The 19,320-nt window shown below is 66.7% G+C and overlaps 3 protein-coding genes across 9 annotated transcripts; 1 reads left to right on the top strand and 2 right to left on the bottom strand.

The window, feature by feature from the left end:
- Positions 1–1,336: 1,336 nt before the first annotated feature.
- Positions 1,337–9,488, bottom strand: CRABP2 (cellular retinoic acid binding protein 2). 3 transcript variants are annotated; one of them, XM_085561030.1, is made up of 6 exons: positions 9,359–9,488; positions 6,818–6,981; positions 5,678–5,752; positions 3,818–3,996; positions 2,483–2,599; positions 1,337–1,891 (listed from the first exon to the last, which is right to left on the bottom strand). In XM_085561030.1, the coding sequence occupies exons 3-6, from the start codon at positions 5,745–5,747 to the stop codon at positions 1,841–1,843; spliced, it is 417 nt and encodes a 138-aa protein (XP_085417156.1). In that variant the 5' UTR covers positions 5,748–5,752; positions 6,818–6,981; positions 9,359–9,488; the 3' UTR covers positions 1,337–1,840. The 3 variants fall into 3 exon arrangements, with proteins under 3 accessions (XP_085417156.1, XP_085417157.1, XP_085417155.1); XM_085561031.1 differs by lacking the exon at positions 9,359–9,488 and having other exon boundaries at positions 6,797–7,403; XM_085561029.1 differs by lacking the exons at positions 6,818–6,981; positions 9,359–9,488 and having other exon boundaries at positions 5,678–5,870.
- A 247-nt stretch (positions 9,489–9,735) lies between these two features.
- ISG20L2 (interferon stimulated exonuclease gene 20 like 2) lies at positions 9,736–15,127 on the bottom strand. 3 transcript variants are annotated; one of them, XM_085561027.1, is made up of 4 exons: positions 14,993–15,124; positions 13,623–14,321; positions 11,652–11,852; positions 9,736–11,108 (listed from the first exon to the last, which is right to left on the bottom strand). In XM_085561027.1, the coding sequence occupies exons 1-4, from the start codon at positions 15,056–15,058 to the stop codon at positions 10,995–10,997; spliced, it is 1,080 nt and encodes a 359-aa protein (XP_085417153.1). In that variant the 5' UTR covers positions 15,059–15,124; the 3' UTR covers positions 9,736–10,994. The 3 variants fall into 3 exon arrangements, with proteins under 3 accessions (XP_085417153.1, XP_077645472.2, XP_085417152.1); XM_077789346.2 differs by having other exon boundaries at positions 14,987–15,124; XM_085561026.1 differs by lacking the exon at positions 9,736–11,108 and having other exon boundaries at positions 11,250–11,852; positions 14,987–15,127.
- METTL25B (methyltransferase like 25B) lies at positions 15,000–19,303 on the top strand. 3 transcript variants are annotated; one of them, XM_085561016.1, is made up of 7 exons: positions 15,000–15,179; positions 16,591–16,735; positions 17,087–17,377; positions 17,454–17,516; positions 17,589–18,265; positions 18,827–19,014; positions 19,114–19,303. In XM_085561016.1, the coding sequence occupies exons 2-7, from the start codon at positions 16,613–16,615 to the stop codon at positions 19,284–19,286; spliced, it is 1,515 nt and encodes a 504-aa protein (XP_085417142.1). In that variant the 5' UTR covers positions 15,000–15,179; positions 16,591–16,612; the 3' UTR covers positions 19,287–19,303. The 3 variants fall into 3 exon arrangements, with proteins under 3 accessions (XP_085417142.1, XP_085417143.1, XP_077645516.1); XM_085561017.1 differs by having other exon boundaries at positions 15,000–15,170; XM_077789390.2 differs by lacking the exon at positions 15,000–15,179 and having other exon boundaries at positions 15,251–16,735.
- The last annotated feature ends 17 nt before the right edge of the window (positions 19,304–19,320 follow it).

Below are 19,320 nucleotides of genomic sequence, written 5' to 3' on the forward strand. Positions count from 1 at the left end.
GCTGGGGTCTCCTGCTGGGAGCTGGAGCACATCCACGCGTCCGGCCCCACGCTGCCCTGCCTGCCCCACGGTCACCCCACAGTCGGTCACCCCACAGTCACCCCACAGTCACCCCACGGTCACCCCACGGTCACCACCCGCTTCCCACGCCGGGATGTGCCAGCCCGGCCGCCGCCCTCGCCCCCGGCCCCTTGCGCAACGGCCGGGGAGCGGATGTGGGGCACAGGATGCAGGGCGTGGGAATTGGGGTGTGGGATTTGGGGTGTGGGATCCGGGGTGTGGGATCTGGGGTGCTGGATCCAGGGTGTGGGATTTGGGGTGTGGGATCCGGGGTGTGGGATCTGGGGTGCAGGATCCAGGCTGTGGGATTTGGGGTGTGGGATTTGGGGCACAGGATCCAGGGTGTGGGATCCAGGCTGTGGGATGTGGATTTGGGATCTGGAGTGTGGGATCTGGGGCGCAGGATCCAGGGTGTGGGATTTGGGGTGTGGGATCCGGGGTGTGGAATCTGGGGTGTGGGATTTGGGGTGTGGGATGTGGGGCACAGGATCCAGGGTGTGGGATTTGAATTTGGGATTTGGAGTGCAAGATCCAGGGTGTGGGATTTAGGGTACAGGATCCGGGGTGTGGGATTTGGGGTGCAGGATCCAGGGTGTGGGACCCAGGGTGTGGGATGTGGATTTGGGATTTGGGGCACAGGATCCAGGGTGTGGGATCTGGATTTGGGATTTGGGGTACAGGATCCAGGGTGTGGGATCTGAGTTTGGGATCTGGGGCACAGGATCCAGGGTGTGGGATCTGGGGTGCAGGATTTGGGGTGTGGAATCCAGTCTGTGGGATTTGGGGTGTAGAATCAGGGGTGTGGGATCTGGAGTGTGGGATTTGGGGTGCAGGATCCGGGGTGCAGGATTTGGGGTGTGGAATCTAGAGTGTCAGATTCCGACTGTAGCATGTAAGGTGCAGGATTTGGGGTGTGGAATCCAGGCTGTGGGATCTGGGGTGCAGGATCCAGGGTGCAGGATCTGGAATGCAGAACCTGGGATGTGGGATCCACAGTCCCGGGGGGTGGGATCTGGGTGCAGGATCCAGGCTGTGGGATTTGGGGTGCAGGATCTAGAATACAGAACCTGGGATGTGGGATCCACAGTCCTGGGGTGTGGGATCTGGGTGCAGGATCCAGGCTGTGGGATTTGGGGTGCAGGATTTGGGGTGTGGAATCCAGTCTGTGGGATTTGGGGTGCAGGATCTAGAATACAGAACCTGGGATGTGGGATCCACAGTCCTGGGGTGTGGGATCTGCGTGCCAGCGGGACCAGGAGACACAAGGACAGCCCGGGCGGCTCGCAGGACATTTATTGAAAAAGGAGGGGGGGAACAGAGAAAAGTCGGACCCTGGGGGGGCTGGGACCTGGCACTGCCCAGGCTGGGGGGTTTGCTGTGCCCGTCTGGTTCCATATTCACAAATAAATACTGGGGAGGGCTCGCGGGGCAGGGCTGGGGGCTGCGGGAACCGACAGCAGCCCGAACCCAAAGCAGCTCCGAGCAGCCCTAAAAAAGGCAGGGAGGGGCCGCGATCTCCCCCGCCGCGGCCCGGCGCCGCGCCCGGCTCCGAGCGCGGCAGAGCGGGGCCGGACCGGGAGGCTCCGCTGCCCCCGGAGCACCCCGCCCTGCAGAGGGGGGGAAATCCGTGTGTGTGTGCCCCCAGAAAAAGGGGGTTCGCTGCTGTACCCCCCCCGGGGGATGCAGCACCCTCCCCGTGGCCGGGGGGTGCGTGCGGGGCACTGAGGGGACAGGGGTGGGGGAGAGGGGATACGGGGGAGGGGCTCAGCTGGGGCGGGGGTCACTCCCGAATGTAGACCCTGGTGCACACAACGTCGTCCGCCGTCATGGTCTGCGAGGAGAAGCGCGCTGGGTGACGGGCGCGGCCGGGCCCCCGTCCCGGAGCGCTCCGAGGGAGTTTCCCAGCGGGCAGCGCTGGCCCCGCATCGCCCCCGCATCCCCAGTATCCCCCCGCATCGCCCCGCGTCCCCCCGAATCCACACCGCATCATCCTCCCGCATCGCCCCGAATCCCCCTGCATTCCCCCGTATCCTGCATCTCCCCGCATCCCCCCGCAACCCCCCGCAACCCCCTTATCCTGCATCCCCCTCATCCCCCCGCATCCCCACCGCATCATCCTTCCGCATCGCCCCCGCATCCTGCATCCCCCCGCATGCCCCTTATCCTGCATCCCCCCACATCCCCCCGCATCCCCCCTCATCCTGCATCTCCCCTCATTCCCCCTTATTCCCCCACATCCTGCATCCCCCCGCATCCTCCGTATTCCCCGCATCCCCCTCATCCCCTCGCATTCTGCATCCCCCGCACCCCCCACATCCCACATCCCCCCTCATTCCCCCGCATCCCGCATCCCCCGCACCCCCCCATCCCCCTCATCCTACATCTCCCCGCATCCCCCCTCATTCCCCCGCACCCCCCGCACCAGGATGAGCTCCCCGTCGTTGCTCATCTCCCGGGACCAGCCGGTCCTGGGCCCGTCGCCCTTGAGCAGCCGCTGCTCGCACACCATCTTGTTCTCGCTCTCCCACCTGGCCAAGCTCTGCGGGGGCACGGGGGGCAGCGCCGGGTGGGCACCGGGGCACCCCCCGGGCACCCCCTGCCCAGCAACCCCGGGCACCCCCTGCCCGGTACCCACCCCCGAACACCCCCTGCCCGGCCCGGAGCATCTCTCAGCGCCCCCGGCAGCGGAACGGGGCCGTTTGTGCCCGTGCCAGGCGGGTGTGCGGGCTCACCTGGCACCTGGGGGGCACGGGGAGGGGATGGGGGCACGGGGAGGGGGGTGGCAGCATTGGGAAGGGTTAAGGGCACTGGGAAGGGGTTTGGGGGCACTGGGAAGGGGTTTAGGGCACAGGGGGTGTTTGGGGGCACTGGGAAAGGATTTGGGGCACAGGGACAAGTTGGGGGCACAAGGAAGGGATTGGGGGCACAAGGAGGGGATGATGGCACAGGGAGGGTGTCACACTCACAGTCTGACACTCACACTCACTCTCACACAGTCACTCACAGACACAGTCACACTCACAGGGAGGGGATGGCACAGGGAAGGGGTCACACTCACACTTGCACTCTCACACTCAGAGACACACACTTACAATGGGGGGATGATGGCACTGGGAAGAGGGCACAGGAGAGGGGTCACACTCACTCACACTCTCACACATCCACACAGGAGTCTCACACCCACACAGTCACACTTACACAGTCACACTCACAGTCACATTCACACTCTCACACTCACAGTGAGGGGATGATGGCCCAGGGAAGGGGTCACACACACTCACACACACCCACACAAGGAATCTCACACTCACTCTCACACAGTCACACTCACACTCTCACACTCACACCCACACTCACAAGGAGGGGATGATGGCACAGGGAAGGGTTTGAGGGCACAGGGAACGGGTCACACTCACACTCACAGTCTCACACTCACACAGTCACACTCACACAGTCACACTCACACAGTCACACTCACAGTCTCACACTCACAGACACAGCCACACTCACAAGGAGGGGATGATGGCCCAGGGAGGGGTTGGGGGCACAGGGAACGGGTCACACTCACTCACACTCACACACCCACACAAGGAGTCTCACACTCACACAGTTGCACTCACAGCCACACTCATAAGGAGGGGATGATGGCACAGGGAACGGGTCACACTCACTCACACTCACACGCTCTCACACCATCTCCCACTCACTCTCCCACCCCCCCAGCCGCGCGCAGCGCCCTTGGGTGCCCCTGGCACACCTTGCAGGGCCGCCCGTCCACCGTCTGCTCCTCGAACTCCTCGCCCACCCTGAAGCGGATCTCGGTGGTGCGCACGGGGGTGGAGGTGCGGATGTAGAAGCTCTCGCCGTCCTGCCGGATCTCCACCGCCGGCTTCGCCGCCGCCGCCACGGCGATCTTGCGCAGCATCACGTTCACGCCTGCAGACGGGCACGGTGGCACCGGGCTACCCTCCGCACCGGCCCGGCGAACCGGGGGCAGCGGCGGGGACACATCCCGGGCTCCGGCGAGCCCCGCAGGTGGCTCCGGGCAAGCCGAGGGGGGACGGAGGAGCCCCCCCCGAGCACCGCTGGGCCACATCTGGCTCTCGTTACCTGCTGCAGGGGCGGGGGGATGCCGGGCTTGGCGCCGGCTGCGCCCGGGGGAAGGGACGGGGGGTGACGGGGGCGAGGCTCACCCAGAGCGGGGTGACAGCGGGGACAAGGCCCCAGCGGCAGCCCTGCCTGAGGTGACCTGCGTGACCCCCCGAGGGGTCCCCGTGTCCCCCCGCGGGGCAGCCGGGGCTTTGTCCCCGCTCCAGAGGCGGCTCATCCATCACGGCGCGGCTGTCACAGGGGACTTTGGGGACATTGTTCCCGTGTCACCCTCGGGGTGTGGCTGACCCCCCCAGAGACCCCCCCCGCACAAAGGAGGTGCCCCCGGCCCAGCAGGGGGGGACGCGGAGGGGTCGGGGGGGCTCCAGGAGCCGAACCCCCCTGGCGTGGGAAGGGCCACGTCCCTCAGGGGTCCCCTGGGTGGCCACGCCGAGACCCCACGAGCACCCCCAGGTTTGATTCCCAGCCGGGGGGTGCCCGAAACCGGGGCACACGCAGCCCCCCGCATGATGCTGCCGGGGGTGGGGGATAAAAGCAGCCCCCAAAGGGAGCGAAACCAAGGCTCGGGGGTCTGGTGCAGTCAGCCTGGGGGTCTGGGGCTCATCAAGCCCCCAGCCCCCCGAGGGAGCAGCCGGGGGGAGCCCCCACTTGCGCCGTGGGAAAGGAAGAGGGCTCCGGGGGGGCTGGCAGATTTATTTTCCTGCTGAGGTTTTCCCCGAGCCGCTTCCATCAGCGGGGCCAGGGCGGGGAGAAGGGGCGACGGGGGATCGGGAGTGAAACCCAAGAAAGTGATAATTATCCTGAAATATTCGTTACGTATCCCCTAACCTGGAAAATATTCTGCTCCGGCAGCTCCCCGGCTGGGTCAGGCGGAGGGGAGCAGCGGGGGAGCTGGATTTGATCCTGCCCAAAGCCCCGGGGATCCCCCCCCCCGGCCGGTGCTCCCCCCAAATTCCAACCCCGGCCGTGAGTCCGGGCCCTCCCCACCCCGCTCAGCCGAGACCCAGCCCCGCCGTGGGGCGCAAAGGGGCCCGAGGTGAGGCCTGGGAGAATGGGACCCCAAAAACAGCGGGGTCCTGCCCGGGCTGGTTTTGGGGATCAGCGGCTGTTCGCAGGGTCCCTGGGGCAGGTGAGCCCGCGGGAGCTTTTGGGATGGGGGGCGGAGGGGATCGGGGTGGTGCTTGGGGGAGCACCGGGGTGGGGAAACTGAGGCAGGAGAGACAGAGAGTGGACCCGCAGGGGCCGTGTGGGATCCCTGGGGAGCGGGACACGCTGCCCGGCCCCCTCGTGCCTCGGGCTCCTCAGCGGGGCACCGAGCACGAGAACTTTGCTAAAAGGGGGAGCAGAGGGATCCCCCCGGCACACGGCGGCTCCGGGCACCGGCACTGCCGGGCTGCGAGAGGATTTGGGGGGCAGATGGGGGAGATGGGGGGAGATGGGGGGACCCCCCGCCCCCAGCCCGAGGGAATCCCGCAGGGACGCGGAGGCAGAGCGGGGATCCACTCACCCAGCGCCTTCAGCAGCTCCTCGAAGTTTTCCGAGCTCTTCATCTTCCAGTTCCCGGAGAAGTTTGGCATCGCGGCTGCCGGCGTGGGGGGCGCAGCGAGGGCACCGAGGGGGAGCAATAAACGGTTCGAGGGCTCCGCCGCTCCCTCGGCACCGGCACCGGCCCCGCCGCTGGCTCCCTCCGTCCGTCCGTCCCGTCCCGCCCGCGCCGCCGTTTTTATCGCCGGGCTGGTCCCACCCCCCGGCCCCGGCCCCGGCCCGGGGGCTCCGCGCTCACCTGCGGCCTGAGAGGCCGGGGGGAGCCCCCCGCCCCGATCTGCCGTGGGGGAGGCAGGCTGCTCTGCCCGTGCCCCCCAAACTCCCCCCATCCCCCCGAGATCCGCACCCCGCTGAGCTCCCCGCGCTCCCCGCGCGGCATCTCCCTGCTCCCCCCGAAACTGCCTGCACCCCACACGCGCTGCGCCCTCCCCAAATCTGTCTGTACCCCCCCCCCCAAGCCGCCTGCACCCCCCGATCTCCGTGCGCCCCCCCCCAATCCCCCCCGGCTGCGTGCGCCCCCAAATCTCCCCGCACCCCCCGAGTGTGCGCGGGACACGCGTGTTTGCACAGCTGAGATGCTGGCACGGCCGTGTGCAGGTGCCTGGGCTCACTTGCACACACGTGGGTTTTTGATCCACGGCTTTCCCAGCCACACCATCACTCGCAAACTCCCAAACCCGCGCACAAAATCACCAACCCACGCCCGTGGCTGTGCACACGCGTGGGGGGGGAGCTGCCAGGGGCAGGTGGAACCCCGCTCCCAGCCAGGTTAAGGAGCGCGCAGGGATTTCCCGAGCTTTCCCAGCCCTGGGAACCGCCGCGGGAAGGGCAGGTTGTGCCGCGGGGCCGGTTCTGGGCAAGAAAAGCCAGAAATGGCGTTTCTGGTTCAGCAGGAGCGCTGGAATGGAAGGAGGGAGGCTTCTTCTCCGATTTGGGGTGAAAAGGCCCCACGGAGCCCCCCGTGGCCCCCCCTCCTCCCGGCCACATCCCCTCCCCGTGCCCCCAGAAGCTCCGGCTCGGGCCGGCGAGCCAAGTCCCAGCTTGCCGCATCCCTAATCCCCTGAAGAACAGGATTTCTCACCAAGCACTGACACAGCCTCACCTCCAGCAGCGCCGGGGCCGTGCCCGGGGACAGCGACAGGGACAGGCAGAGCTGCAGGGGCTCGGGGAGGGGGTCACCCCAACCCCTTCGCCCCAGGGACGCAGGAGCTGCCTCCCCCCATCCCCGAGTCACAGGAGGGGCGGTGCTGTGGCTTTGCTCCAAATCTGGGGGAAACGGGGGGGAAAAAAAAAAAAAAAAAAAAATTCCATTCCAGGATAAGTGAGCGGAGGGGTCTGGGGTGGGATCTGCCTGCAAACTCCTACAGGGGCACCCCCGTGCCCTGCTGGGTACCACGAGCCAGCGGGGCGTGAGCGCCAGCGCCGGCAGCCCCACATCTGGAAGGGATTCTGCAGGGAAGGGCGGATAAAGCCTTTGCACCCCACCCTCCTCTCCCTCCCGTGCTGGTGAAGCCCTGGGGCGAGCAGGCGAACCACTGGCCCTAAATAACCCCCCCGGAGCGCCGCTCACCCCTGGGAAGGGCACCGATTCCCGGCTCAGCCTCCGGAAACATCCGGCACCATCCGCCGCCCGCACCCCCTTCCCGGCAAAAACCCTCACGGAGCGCAGAAATCCTCAGCGCAAACCCTGGGGGGCTCCCCCAGGCCAGGCAGGGCTCCATCGGGACCCCCGTGGAGCCCCCAAAAACCACTGCCGTGCCCCAGAGCCCCTCGTGGGAGGATGGGGCTGCTTGGGGATGTTCCCCCCGAGCCGGGAGGGGGTGCGGGGTACCCTCACCCCATACGGGAGCCAAAGCTGTTGGGGGCCACCCCAGTCTGGGAGAGAAGACGGGGGGCTCCAGCATGGGGGCTGAGGGCTGAGCAAGGGCAGGTCACCCGTGCTCCCCGCCCCATGTCCCCGCAAATCCTTCCCAGCTGGCGGGACGCGGCCCCCGCCCCCGGCCACGGCCGCGGCCGCTGCGGAAATGAAACGCAGCTGGACGGCGCGACCGAGCCCGGCCCCGGCCCCGCGGCCGCTGGGACCCCCGGCTGCGGGGCGGGAGGGAGCCCACGTGCCCCGAGAGCTCCGCCGTGCCCCGCAGCGGGAGCCGGGCCTGGCTCTGGACCCCTGCACAGCGCCAGGAGCCGGTCTGGTTCTGGATCCCTGCACAGCACCAGGAGCCTGGCCTGGTTCTGGATCCCTGCACAGCGCCAGGAGCCGGTCTGGTTCTGGATCCCTGCACAGCACCAGGAGCCTGGCAGGGTTCTGGATCCCTGCACAGCACCAGGAGCCTGGCAGGGTTCTGGATCCCTGCACAGCGCCAGGAGCCGGGCCTGGTTCTGGATCCCTGCACAGCACCAGGAGCCTGGCAGGGTTCTGGATCCCTGCACAGCGCCAGGAGCCTGGCAGGGTTCTGGATCCCTGCACAGCGCCAGGAGCCGGGCCTGGTTCTGGATCCCTGCACAGCACCAGGAGCCGGTCTGGTTCTGGATCCCTGCACAGCACGAGACTGGCCTGGTTCTGGATCCCTGCACAGTGCCAGGAGCCTGGCCTGGTTCTGGATCCCTGCACAGCACGAGACTGGCCTGGTTCTGGATCCCTGCACAGTGCCAGGAGCCTGGCCTGGTTCTGGACCCAGCGCCAGGAGCCTGGCCTGGTTCTGGATCCCTGCACAGCACGAGACTGGCCTGGTTCTGGATCCCTGCACAGTGCCAGGAGCCTGGCCTGGTTCTGGACCCAGCGCCAGGAGCCTGGCCTGGTTCTGGATCCCTGCACAGCACGAGACTGGCCTGGTTCTGGATCCCTGCACAGTGCCAGGAGCCTGCCCTGGCCTGGGACTCAGCTCCAGGAACCTGGCCTGGTTCCAGACCCTTACTCAGCTCCAGGACCCTGCCCTGGTTCCGGATCCCCACTCAGCTTTAGGACCCTGCCCTGGTTCCAGACCCAGCTCCAGGACCCTGCCCTAGTTCTGGACCCTTACTCAGCTTTAGGACCCTGCCCTGATTCTGGACTCAGCTCCAGGAGCCTGCCCTGGTTCCAGACCCTTACTCAGCTCCAGGACCCTGCCCTGGTTCCAGACCCTGATCCAGCCCGACCCAGGGACCTTTCCTCAGTCCCGGGACTTCGCCCCAGTCCCGGGACCCTTCCTCAGCCACGGGAACCCAGTCCCTGTTCCAGCCCGCGCCCTGTGCCCAGCCCCACTCGGAGGGACCCCAGGGTGAGACTGCAGCGATCCCCCGGGACCCTGACCCGCACCCCGCACCCGCCGGGGGCTGGGGCCCGGCCGGCTGCTTCTCATTTCCAGGGCCGTAAACCCCTTTAACGACCGGCCATTTATAACCGCTGTAAAGCCCCTAATCACCGCCAGAGCCGGCCCAGACACAAAAGGCTCCCGCCTGCTCCTCCGCCCTCCCACCTTCCTCTGCTTTTTGGGGCTCTGACAGCTTTTCCCACCCCCACCCGGCCCACAGGGACGGGAGCAGGAGGGACGAACCCCCAGAACCCCGCAAGCTCCCGGCCCGTGGGGATGCTCGGCTGTTCGCTCTCCAGCACCGCGGGGGGACCCGGACCCGCGCGTTTATCCCCAAAAAAAGGAGGTTGTACCCCCAAAACCCTCCCTCGGGCTCGAAGCAAGCGCGGCCACGTAAACACGAGGAAATGCTGGAAAAAGTGACGCAACGGGGGCTCGGGGCCGCGGCCAGCCCGGCGGGGGCGGCTGCGGGCTCGGCACCGGCACCGGCACCGGCACCGGCACCGCTCCCGGAGCTGCCGCGGGCACGGCGACACCGGGGAGCCGTTCCGGCAGAAAAGGGGGTGCGGGGGTCGGGGAAGGGGCCAGCTCGCCAGGAAGAAGAGAAGGAGGAGGAAGAGCCCACGGGACAGATGTCGGAGGGTGCCGGGTGACGGCCCGGTAAGGGACCCCCCCCTCCCGCCCACCGGGGCCGGGGGCTCCTCCCCGCCGCCACCGAAGGGAAGAGCTCTTCAATCATTGCTTTTTAATTAGATTTTTGCACATAAACCTTTCAGTTCAAAGCGGTTCCCGGCAAGGCTCGGGCACCTTCGGGTTACGGCCGCCCTCCGGGGGTGTCCCCGGGGCAGCGCGGGGGGCTCGGGCGGCGGATGCGGCCTCGCCGTGCCCGGCTTTGTGCCGCCCCTTGCACAACGAGGAAGGTGGAACTTCTCCACCGATTAAAGACTTTGCAGAGGGATCTGAGTCCCAGCGGCAGCTCCCCGCGCTGACAGAGGTAGTTTTGGGATGAGGAAGGAGCCCGCTCCATTCCCAACGCCCCAGGGATGGGGGCTGTGCTCAGGATGCCCCAAGGGCGCTCCCAGATCGGGAGCAGCAGCAGCCCCGAAGTGTTCGGGGGGTGCAGAACCCCAGAGACCCCTCTGGGGGAAGGCACCGGCCCAGAACCTCCACAGGTCCTGGGGGCAGCGGGGCGGAACCCCCCAAAGTCAGGACCGGGCTGGGGGTGTCACTGTGGGACCCCCCAGAGGCAGGACCGGGCTGGGGGTGTCACTCTGAGCCCCCCCAAAGTCAGGACCGGGCTGGGGGTGTCACTTTGGGACCCCCCAGAGGCAGGACCGGGCTGGGGGGCATCACTTTGGGTCCCCTCAAAGGCAGGATCAGGCTGGGGTGTCACTTTGGGTCTCCCCAGTGGCAGAAGAGGGCTGGGGGTGTCACTCTGAGCCCCCACCAAAGTCAGGACCAGGCTGAGTGCGTCACTGTGGGACCCCCCCAGAGGCAGGTCCGGGCTGGGGTGTCACTCTGAGCCCCCCCCTAGAGGCAGGACCAGACTGGGGGTGTCACTCTGAGCCCCCAAAAGGCAGGACTGGGCTGGGGGTGTCACTTTGGGACCCCCCAGAGGCAGGACCAGGTTTGGAGGTGTCACTCTGAGCCCCCACCAAAGTCAGGACCGGGCTGGGGGTGTCACTCTGAGCTCCCCCAAAGGGAGGACCAGCCCGGGGGTGTCACTTTAGGACCCCCCCAGAGGCAGGACCGGGCTGGGGGTGTCACTTTGGGTCCCCTCAAAGGTAGGATCAGGCTGGGGGCGTCACTCTGAGCCCCCCCAGAGGCAGGACCAGGCCGGGAGTGTCACTCTGAGCCCCCTCAAAGGGAGGACCAGCCCGGGGGTGTCACTTTGGGACCCCACAAAGGCAGGACCGGGCTGGGGGTGTCACTTCGGGACCCCCTGAAGCAGAACCGGGCTGGGGGTGTCACTCTGAGCACCCCAGGGTGTCACTTCTGCTCCGGGTTCTGCTGCAGGTGCTGCTCCCACTCCTCCTCCACCACCTTGTAGAGCTCCATGGTGGCTCGGGCATCTTCCACCGAGGAGTGGCCGCTTTTCCCCACCTGTGGACACGGACACGAAGTCACCACAGCTCCCGTTTTTGGGAGGGATATACAGAGATGAGGGAGTGAAGGCAGCTGTGGGGTAACGCACCCAGCCAGGAGGGGGGGGATGCAGGGAGGTGAGGGTGTGAGGAAGATTTGGCGTGCACGATTTGGGGTGGATTGGGGCACATGGGCAGCTCCAGGGGGCTGCAGATGGATTGGGTGGGCAGATGCAGGGAGATGAGGGGGTGGCAAGTAACTGTGGGAGGGGTGCAGGCAGAATGGGGGGGATGTAAGCAGATTTGGGGGTACAGGAAGCTCTGGCGGGATGCAGGGAGCTTAGGGGAATATAGGGAGATTTAGGGGTGCAGAGAAAACTGGGGAGGTGAAGGAAACGCTGTGGGATGTGCATAAAGAAGAAAAAAAATCTCTTGAGGCTGCAGGGATTGAGCTGAAGGAAGGGAAACTGAGGCACGGGGCAGCCTTGCTCCAGCGTTCCTGGGACCTCCCCCGTTCCCTCCCCACCGTGTCCTGGCACGGTTTTGGGGTCCCCACGGGCACCTGGATGTCCTGGTTGAGCAGGGCCTTGGTGAGGCGCTTGAGGGACACGGCCACGTTCTCGGGGAAGCCGGCACGGCGGTTCAGCAGCGGGATCTGCGCCGTGTCCCGCGTCAGCGCCCGCGGGTGGCAGTAGTGCAGCGCCTTGAAGTCGTTGTGGATGGCGTGGCCCACCACCACCTTCCCCGCCAGGATCCGCAGGACCTGCGGCGGAGCAGGGGGGTGAGCCCCCAGCACAGCCAGCCCCGCTCCGTGGGAAGCTTCTGCCACCCCACCAGGAACGGGGGCAGCCCCGTGGGGCAGGGGGGACAGTCCCTGTGCCTTGGGGACAGTCCCTGTGCCCCAGGGACAATCCCTGTGCCTTGGGGACAGTCCCTGTGCCCCAGGGACAATCCCTGTGCCTTGGGGACAGTCCCTGTGCCCCACAGGGCAGGGGAGACAGTGTCTGGGCCCCATGAGGCAGGGCAGGGACAATCCCTGTGCCTTGGGGACAGTCCCTGTGCCCCAGAGACAGTCCCTGTGCCTTGGGGACAGTCCCTGTGCCCCATGGGGCAGAGTGGGGACAGTTCCTGTGCCCCATGGGGCAGGGCAGGGACAATCCCTGTGCCTTGGGGACAGTCCCTGTGCCTTGGGGACAATCCCTGTGCCTTGGGGACAATCCCTGTGCCCCACAGGGCAGAGTGGGGACAGTTCCTGTGCCCCATGGGGCAGGGCAGGGACAGTCCCTGTGCCTTGGGGACAATCCCTGTGCCCCACAGGGCAGTGGGGACAGTTCCTGAGCACTGTGTGGCAGGGAGCACAGGACCACCATGGGGTACAGGGGACAATCCCTGTGCCCCACAGGGCAGGGCAGGGACAGTCCCTGTGCCTTGGGGACAATCCCTGTGCCCCATGGGGCAGGGCAGGGACAGTCCCTGTGCCTTGGGGACAATCCCTGTACCTTGGGGACAGTCCCTGTGCCCCACAGGGCAGGGCAGGGACAACCCCTGTGCCTTGGGGACAAACCCTGTGCCCCAGGAACAATCCCTGTGCTCCTGAGCCCCCCATCCCACCCTCATTCCCAGCCCTGAGCCCCCCATCCCCAGCAGTGAGCCCCCCATTCCCCCATCCCCAGCCCTGAGCCCTTCATCCCACCCTCATCCCCAGCCCTGAGCCCCCCAACCCCCCCCATCCCAAGCCCTGCAGCCCCCCACCCATCTCCTCACCCTGCAGCCACCCCAATCCCACCCCTGCACTCCCACCCTTGGCCCCACAGCCCCCCACCCTATATCCCATGTCCCCAGTGCCCCATATCCCATGTCTCCATAGCCCACACCCCATATCCCCATGTCCCCAGAAACCCCACCTCACAGCCCGTGTCCTCAGCACCCACCACCCCACATCCTGTGTCTCGGCACCCCCCACCCCATGTCCCTTGTCCCCAGTGCCCCCACTCCATATCCCCTGTCTCCCCAGCCCCCTAACCAATATCCCATCCCAAATGCCCCCCACCCCATATCCCCTGTCCCCAGTGCCCCACACCCCATATCCCATGTCTCCATAGCCACCACCCCTTATCCCCTGTCCCTGGTGCCCCACACCCCATATCTCCCTGTCCCCAGAACCCAGCCCCACACCCCATATCCCCCGGTCCCCACAGCCCCCTCCCCACATCTCCCTGTCTCCACAGCCCCACACCCCTTATTCTGTGTCCCCACAGCTCTCCACCCCACATCCCCTGTCCCCAGAGCCCCCTACCCCACACCCTATATCCCAAATGTCCCACACCCCATATCCCCTGTCCCCACAGCCCCCACCCCACATCACCCTGTCCCCAGCACCCCACATCCCCACACCCCCACCCCACAACCCACCTCCCCGTCCCCACTGCCCTACACCCCATATCCCCCACCCCACAGCCCCCACCCCACCTCCCATGTCCCCAATGCCCCCCACCCTATATCTCCACAGCCCCCACCCCACACCCCACCCCACCTCCTGCTGCGCCCTGCGGAAGGGCACGGCGCCGTTCATGTGCTGCCGGCGGATGCCGCTCCAGCGGGTCCGGTAGTCCACGATGGGCGCCTCGGGCCGCACGTACCGGTCGTAGAGCACGTCCCCGCCGTAGCCCACGATGCTGCACCGGGCCAGGGCGCTGGTGCGCCCGCCGGGCCCCGTGCCCACCATCTCGCAGTCCATGGCCACCAGCTTGTGGGGCACCAGGGGGGTGCCGCCGCTCTCGGGGGCGCTGCGAGCCGCCCCCCGACCCTTCCGAGACCGGGGTACCGGGGGGGCTGCACCGGTCCCCGGAGCCTTCCGAGTCTGGGGTACCGGGGGAGCTCCGCCGGTCCCCCGAGCCTTCCGAGTCTGGGGTACCGGGGGAGCTCCGCCGGTCCCCCGAGCCTTCCGCTTTGTCTCAGCCTCGGTGCGGCCGTGCCGGGGCACCGGGGGGCACGGCGGGGCGGCGGCGGGGCCGTTCTCCTTGCGGCGCCGCCGGGCTTTGGGCCCCGAGCGCCGTCCCGGTGCGGCCGGGAGCTGCTTCTGCCGCAGGACGCCGCGGCGCTCCAGCTCCCGTCGCCGCCGCACGAAGCGCCGGTGCTTTCCGTTCCCCGGCTCCTTCTGCGGGCGCGGCTCGGGAGCGGTCAAGTCCACGTTGAGGATCAGATCGTCCATGGCGGCGGCACGCCGGGGAGGCTGCGGGCGGAGAGGCGGCTCAGCGCCGGGGCCCGCGGCACCGGGACCCCCGGGACCCCGGTACCGGAGACCCCCGGCAATCCCCGACCCCCGGGACTCCCGGTACCGGAGACCCTCGGCAATCCCCGACCCCCGGGACTCCCGGTACAGGCAATCCCCGCCCCCCGGAACTCCCGGTACCGGAGACCCTCGGCAATCCCCGAACCCGGGACTCCCGGTACCGGCAATCCCCGACCCCCGAAACTCCCGGTACCGGAGACCCCCAGACCCCCGGGACCGGAGACCCCCGAGACTCCCGGTACCGGCAACTCCCGACCCCCGGAACTCCCGGTACCGGAGACCCCCGGCTTGGGCAATCTCTGACTCCCAGGACCCCTGACCGGAGACCCCCCGGGACCCCCGCCAATCCCCGACCCCCAGGACTCCCGGTACCGGAGACCCCTGGAACCCCCGGTCCCGGCAATCCCCGACACCCGGAACTCCCGGTACCGGAGACCCCCGGCTTGGGCAATCTCTGACTCCCAGGACCCCTGACCGGAGACCCCCCGGGACCCCCGCCAATCCCCGACCCCCGGGACTCCCGGTACCGGAGACCCCTGGAACCCCGGTCCCGGCAATCCCCGACCCCCGGGACTCCCGGTACCGCACACACCCCCGGGACCCACCCGCACCTCCGCGCCCCGGAACCGGAAGTTCCCGTGAAACACGCGGCCGTCCGGTACCGGCAGTGACGTCATCCGGGCGCGCCGCGGCGGGAACTCGGCGGCGCCGGGCGCGGCGGCGGGGGCTCCATGACGCGACCAATGACGTCATCATGACGCAATTCCCGGTGTCCCGGTGACGTCACGGGTACGGGGGGTGAGTGCCGCCGTGCGGGACGCGGGGGGGGTGGTGGTGGTGGTGTAACAGCCGCGTGACGTCATGGCGGGACGCGTTCGGGCGTGACGTCACTGCGCGGTGACGTCACGCGGGTGGCGAATGGCGGGGCAGGGCCGGGGAGGGGTGAGAGTGGAGGTGGAACAAATTTTTGGAGTTATTTTAAGTTAACGGAATGAATGAAGCGTTTAAATGCTAGCTTGTAGAGTTAAGTGTTGGATTTTAACCTTTTGCTTAAGAAACCCCCGCCGTGGTGCAAAGGGCGTGAAAAAATGCAGATTTCTGAAGCTTCTTGCATAAAGAGCAACACCAGAAAAATACAGAATACCAGAATCCAATACCAAAATATACAAAGAACCCAGATCAAGGTACTCAGATTAGCACCAAAAGCACAGGAGAGTCCCAAAGTTCACCCATGAAGAAGACCTCGATCTTCAGCCTCAAGAGACCACCAGGGACCCCCGCAGGACCACCACGGCAAACCACGCCTGCCTAAATAGGGCATGGGACTATTTAGCATGAGAGGAGAGGCCAGGCGGGGCCATATGTATAAAGAAGTGTAATTTATTACATATGGAACACCTTTGTGCATAAAGGAGTGGGTCAGACTGAGGCTCGGGGCACACGGTTTTGGGGAGATACCTCACCTGTGCCAGGCACTGACAACACATCCTGTCAAAGCCCACCCGAGGTCAGGGGTGGCTCCATGTGGTGGAAAACTTCACCAACCTGTGCTTCCAAAGAAAACTCAGCAATCTCTGTTGTTTGGTCTCAGGCACTTTATTGCTAATTATCTAGAAGATTTTCTCCTTGGGCTGCTGTGGTTTGCTCACAGCTCAGGCAGAGGCACACACACACCCTGACATCCTCTCTCACCCCGACTGCTTCTTCTCTCCCCACCCAGGGCTGCTGCTCTCTTTTATATGGGACATTACAGGTTAAATGTTTATAGTTTTCCCCCAATTTTACCTATATTAAATGGTGCTTTTCTACTCTAAACCAATCTGTGAGTGCCAACATCACCAAGAACATGGAGGTGAGGAAGGAGAAAGAGGGAGGACAGGGCAGGCCCAAATTCCTCCATCTTAAAACCTCTGACCCCCATGTACAAAACCAAAACCCCCCTGTACAGCACTCAAAAATTCTTCCCTTTACTTTGTTACTACTTTTACTCTAATATCTAAACTTTTGTGATTTCTTGTTCTTCCTGCAAGGTTGGTGAATCATTTCATGGTTCAAACCCAAAATCACAGCTGTTTCCAGCTGTGCCAGGGTCTCAAATGCTTCTGACCTGGAACATCCAAAAATGCCCGAGGGACATTCTGAGTTCCCACACATGGCCACTCCAGCAGTGCCCCAGGCTGTGGATTTATTCCGTGTGTCATTTCCCCAGGGTGGCCTCACAGGGCAGGGCCATGGCAGCCGCCCCCCAGGGCACCCCCCAGGGCACCCCCCGGCCGTGCCCGGAGCAGCGCCGAGCCGCCCACATCGTCCAGCTGCTGACGCTCTACCGGCCCCTGCTCGACGCCTTCGTCATCGTGAGTGTGCCAGGGCTGTGCCCGGGCTGTGCCCCCTAAGCTGTGCCCTCCAAGCTGTGACCCCAAGCTGTGCCTCCCAGGCTGTGCCCCTGAGCTGTGACCCCCATGTTGTTCCCCCTGAGCTGTGACCCCTGAGCTGTGCCCTGGGCTGTGCCCCCCAGGCTGTGCCCCCTAAGCTGTGACCCCCAAATTGTTCCCTCTGAGCTGTGTCCCCAAGCTATGAACTCCCTGGGCTGTGCCCCTGAGCTGTGACCCAAGCTGTGCCCGCTGAGCTGTGCCCCCCAGCTCTGCCCCCCAAGCCGTGCCCCCCTCTTGCTGCATTCCCCACGCTGACCCCGCTGCTCCCCGCAGGATTTCTTCACCGAGGACCTGTGGGCACAGCTGCCGCCAGCCTGGCAGCCCGCCCTGGCCGGTGCCAGCCCGGTGCAGCTGGCCGGGCTGCTGGGGGGCGGCGCGGGGGGCGCAGGGGCCGCCTGGCCCCTGTCCCTGCTGGCCTTCGCCGCCGCTGCCCGCGCCCTGGCCCTGCCCCAGCGCCGCGCCCGCGGGCCCCCGCGCCCCCCGTGCCAGAGCTGCCGGCTGCACCCGCTGCTCCGCCGCCACGTCAAGCCCAAAAAGCAGCACGAGATCCAGCTCCTGGGCGAGGTGGGTGCCCCTCCCTGCGCCCCGAGACCCCCACAGCCACCCCCCAAGACCCCCTAAGAGCCGCCCTCGCCCACAGCTGCTGCGCCGGCTGAGCCGCGCCACCGGCTGCCAGCGCGTGGTGGACGTCGGAGCGGGGCAGGTAAGAGCTGGGGGGCACCGAGGGGTGCCGGGGTGTCCCCCCCAGCCCAGCTGAGTTCCTGTCCCCCCACAGGGCCACCTGTCCCGGTTCCTGGCCTTTGGGCTGGGCATGGAGGTCACCGCAGTGGAGAGCGACGCCCGCCTGGCGGGCCTGGCCCAGCGCTTTGACCAGGAGCTGCTGCGGGAGCTGGGCAAAGCCAGGGGGTCCCAGCCGTGCCCCCTGACCCCCCGCGCCCCCCAGCACCTGGCCGGCCGCCTGGACCCCGCAGCCCCCTGGGGGGAGTTCCTGCTGCCCCCCGAGCCGCCAGGAGCCGGCCCCGCTGCCCGGAACCCGCTGGGGGGCCCGGGGGGCTCCGAGGACGGGGGGCGGGTGCTGCTGACGGGGCTCCACGCCTGCGGGGACCTCGGCCCGGCCCTGCTGTGCCACTTCGCCCGCAGCCCCGCCGTGGCTGCCGTGGCCTTGGTGGGCTGCTGCTACATGAAGCTGTCGACCGCCCCGCAGCAGCCCCCTGGCTACCCCCTGAGCGCCTCGGTGGCGGCGTTACCGGGCCACCAGCTGTCCTACCGGGCACGGGAGGCGGCGTGCCACGCGCTGGAGGAGTTCGAGGGGCGGCTGCTCGGGGGCAGTGCCCACCTGCGTGCCCACTGCTACCGCGCCACGCTCGAGAGCCTGATCCGCGCCGCCGACCCCGCCAAGAGGCACCTGGGCCTGCAGCCGGGCAGGAAGGCTCATGGCCTCAGCTTCCCCCAGTGAGTTTGGGCAGGGGGATCCCCTCCTGCATCCCCCCTGGTGCTCCCCAGGGAGCTTTGGGGGAGATCTGCTGGCGCTGCCCGAGTTTGGGGGTGGAGGAGCCGTTTCTGGGATGTCTGCTAGCCCCCCATGAGTTTGGGGAGAGAGGACCCTTTTCTGGAGTTCTCCTTGTGAGTTTAGGGAGTGGGGACACCCTCCTGGCCCTGCAGTGAGTCTGGGGAGAGGGAACCCCCTTTTGGGACCCTCTTCATGACTGTGGGGAACGGGGTCAACCTCCTGTGTCAGTGAATTTGGGGAGGGGGAACCCCCTTTTGGGACCCTCTGTGAGTGTGGGGAATGGGTTCAACCTCCTGTGTCCATCCTGGCCCTGCAGTGAATTTGGGGAGGGGGAGCCCCCTTTTGGGACCCTCTTCTTGACTGTGGGGAATGGGATCAACCTCCTGTGCCCCTCCTGGCCCCGCAGTGAGACTGGGGAGGGGTAGAACTCCCTTCTGGGACCCTCCTCAGGAATTTGGGGATGGGGGGTCCTGCCTGGGACTCCCTGCCCTCTTTTATGACAGATACGCCCAGCTGGGGCTGCCCCTGGCAGGGCTGGACCCAGCAGAGTTCCAGCTGGACTCGGAGGCTGTGGGGGCCATGCTGGAGCAGCAGCACAAGGTGGTGGCATTCTGCACCCTGGGGCAGCTCCTGGCACCTGCCGTGGAGACCCTCATCCTGCTCGACCGGCTGCTCTACTTGCGGGAGCAAGGTGGGCACGGGCACGGCCGCCAGGGCGACCCTCCCCTCCCGTTCCCTCTCTCCCTGGACCCCTCTCTGTGTTCTCAACTCTCCTTTGCCTTTTTCCCAGGTTTCCACTGTGCCCTCGTGCCCCTCTTCAACCCCCGCTTCTCCCCGAGGAACCTGGTGCTGGTGGCCGCACGGACCCCGCTGGCCACGGTGCTGGACAGGGGCGGCGAGGATGAGGATGTGGAGGAAGCAGAGTCCCCCCAGGAGGAGCAGAGCCGCCACAACCCACAATAAACGCAGGATTTTTACGCTCCGGGGCTGGGTGCGA

This window comes from Lonchura striata, chromosome 25 (assembly GCF_050655825.1).
Source record: "Lonchura striata isolate lonStrDom1 chromosome 25, ASM5065582v1, whole genome shotgun sequence".
Lineage (NCBI taxonomy): Eukaryota > Metazoa > Chordata > Aves > Passeriformes > Estrildidae > Lonchura > Lonchura striata.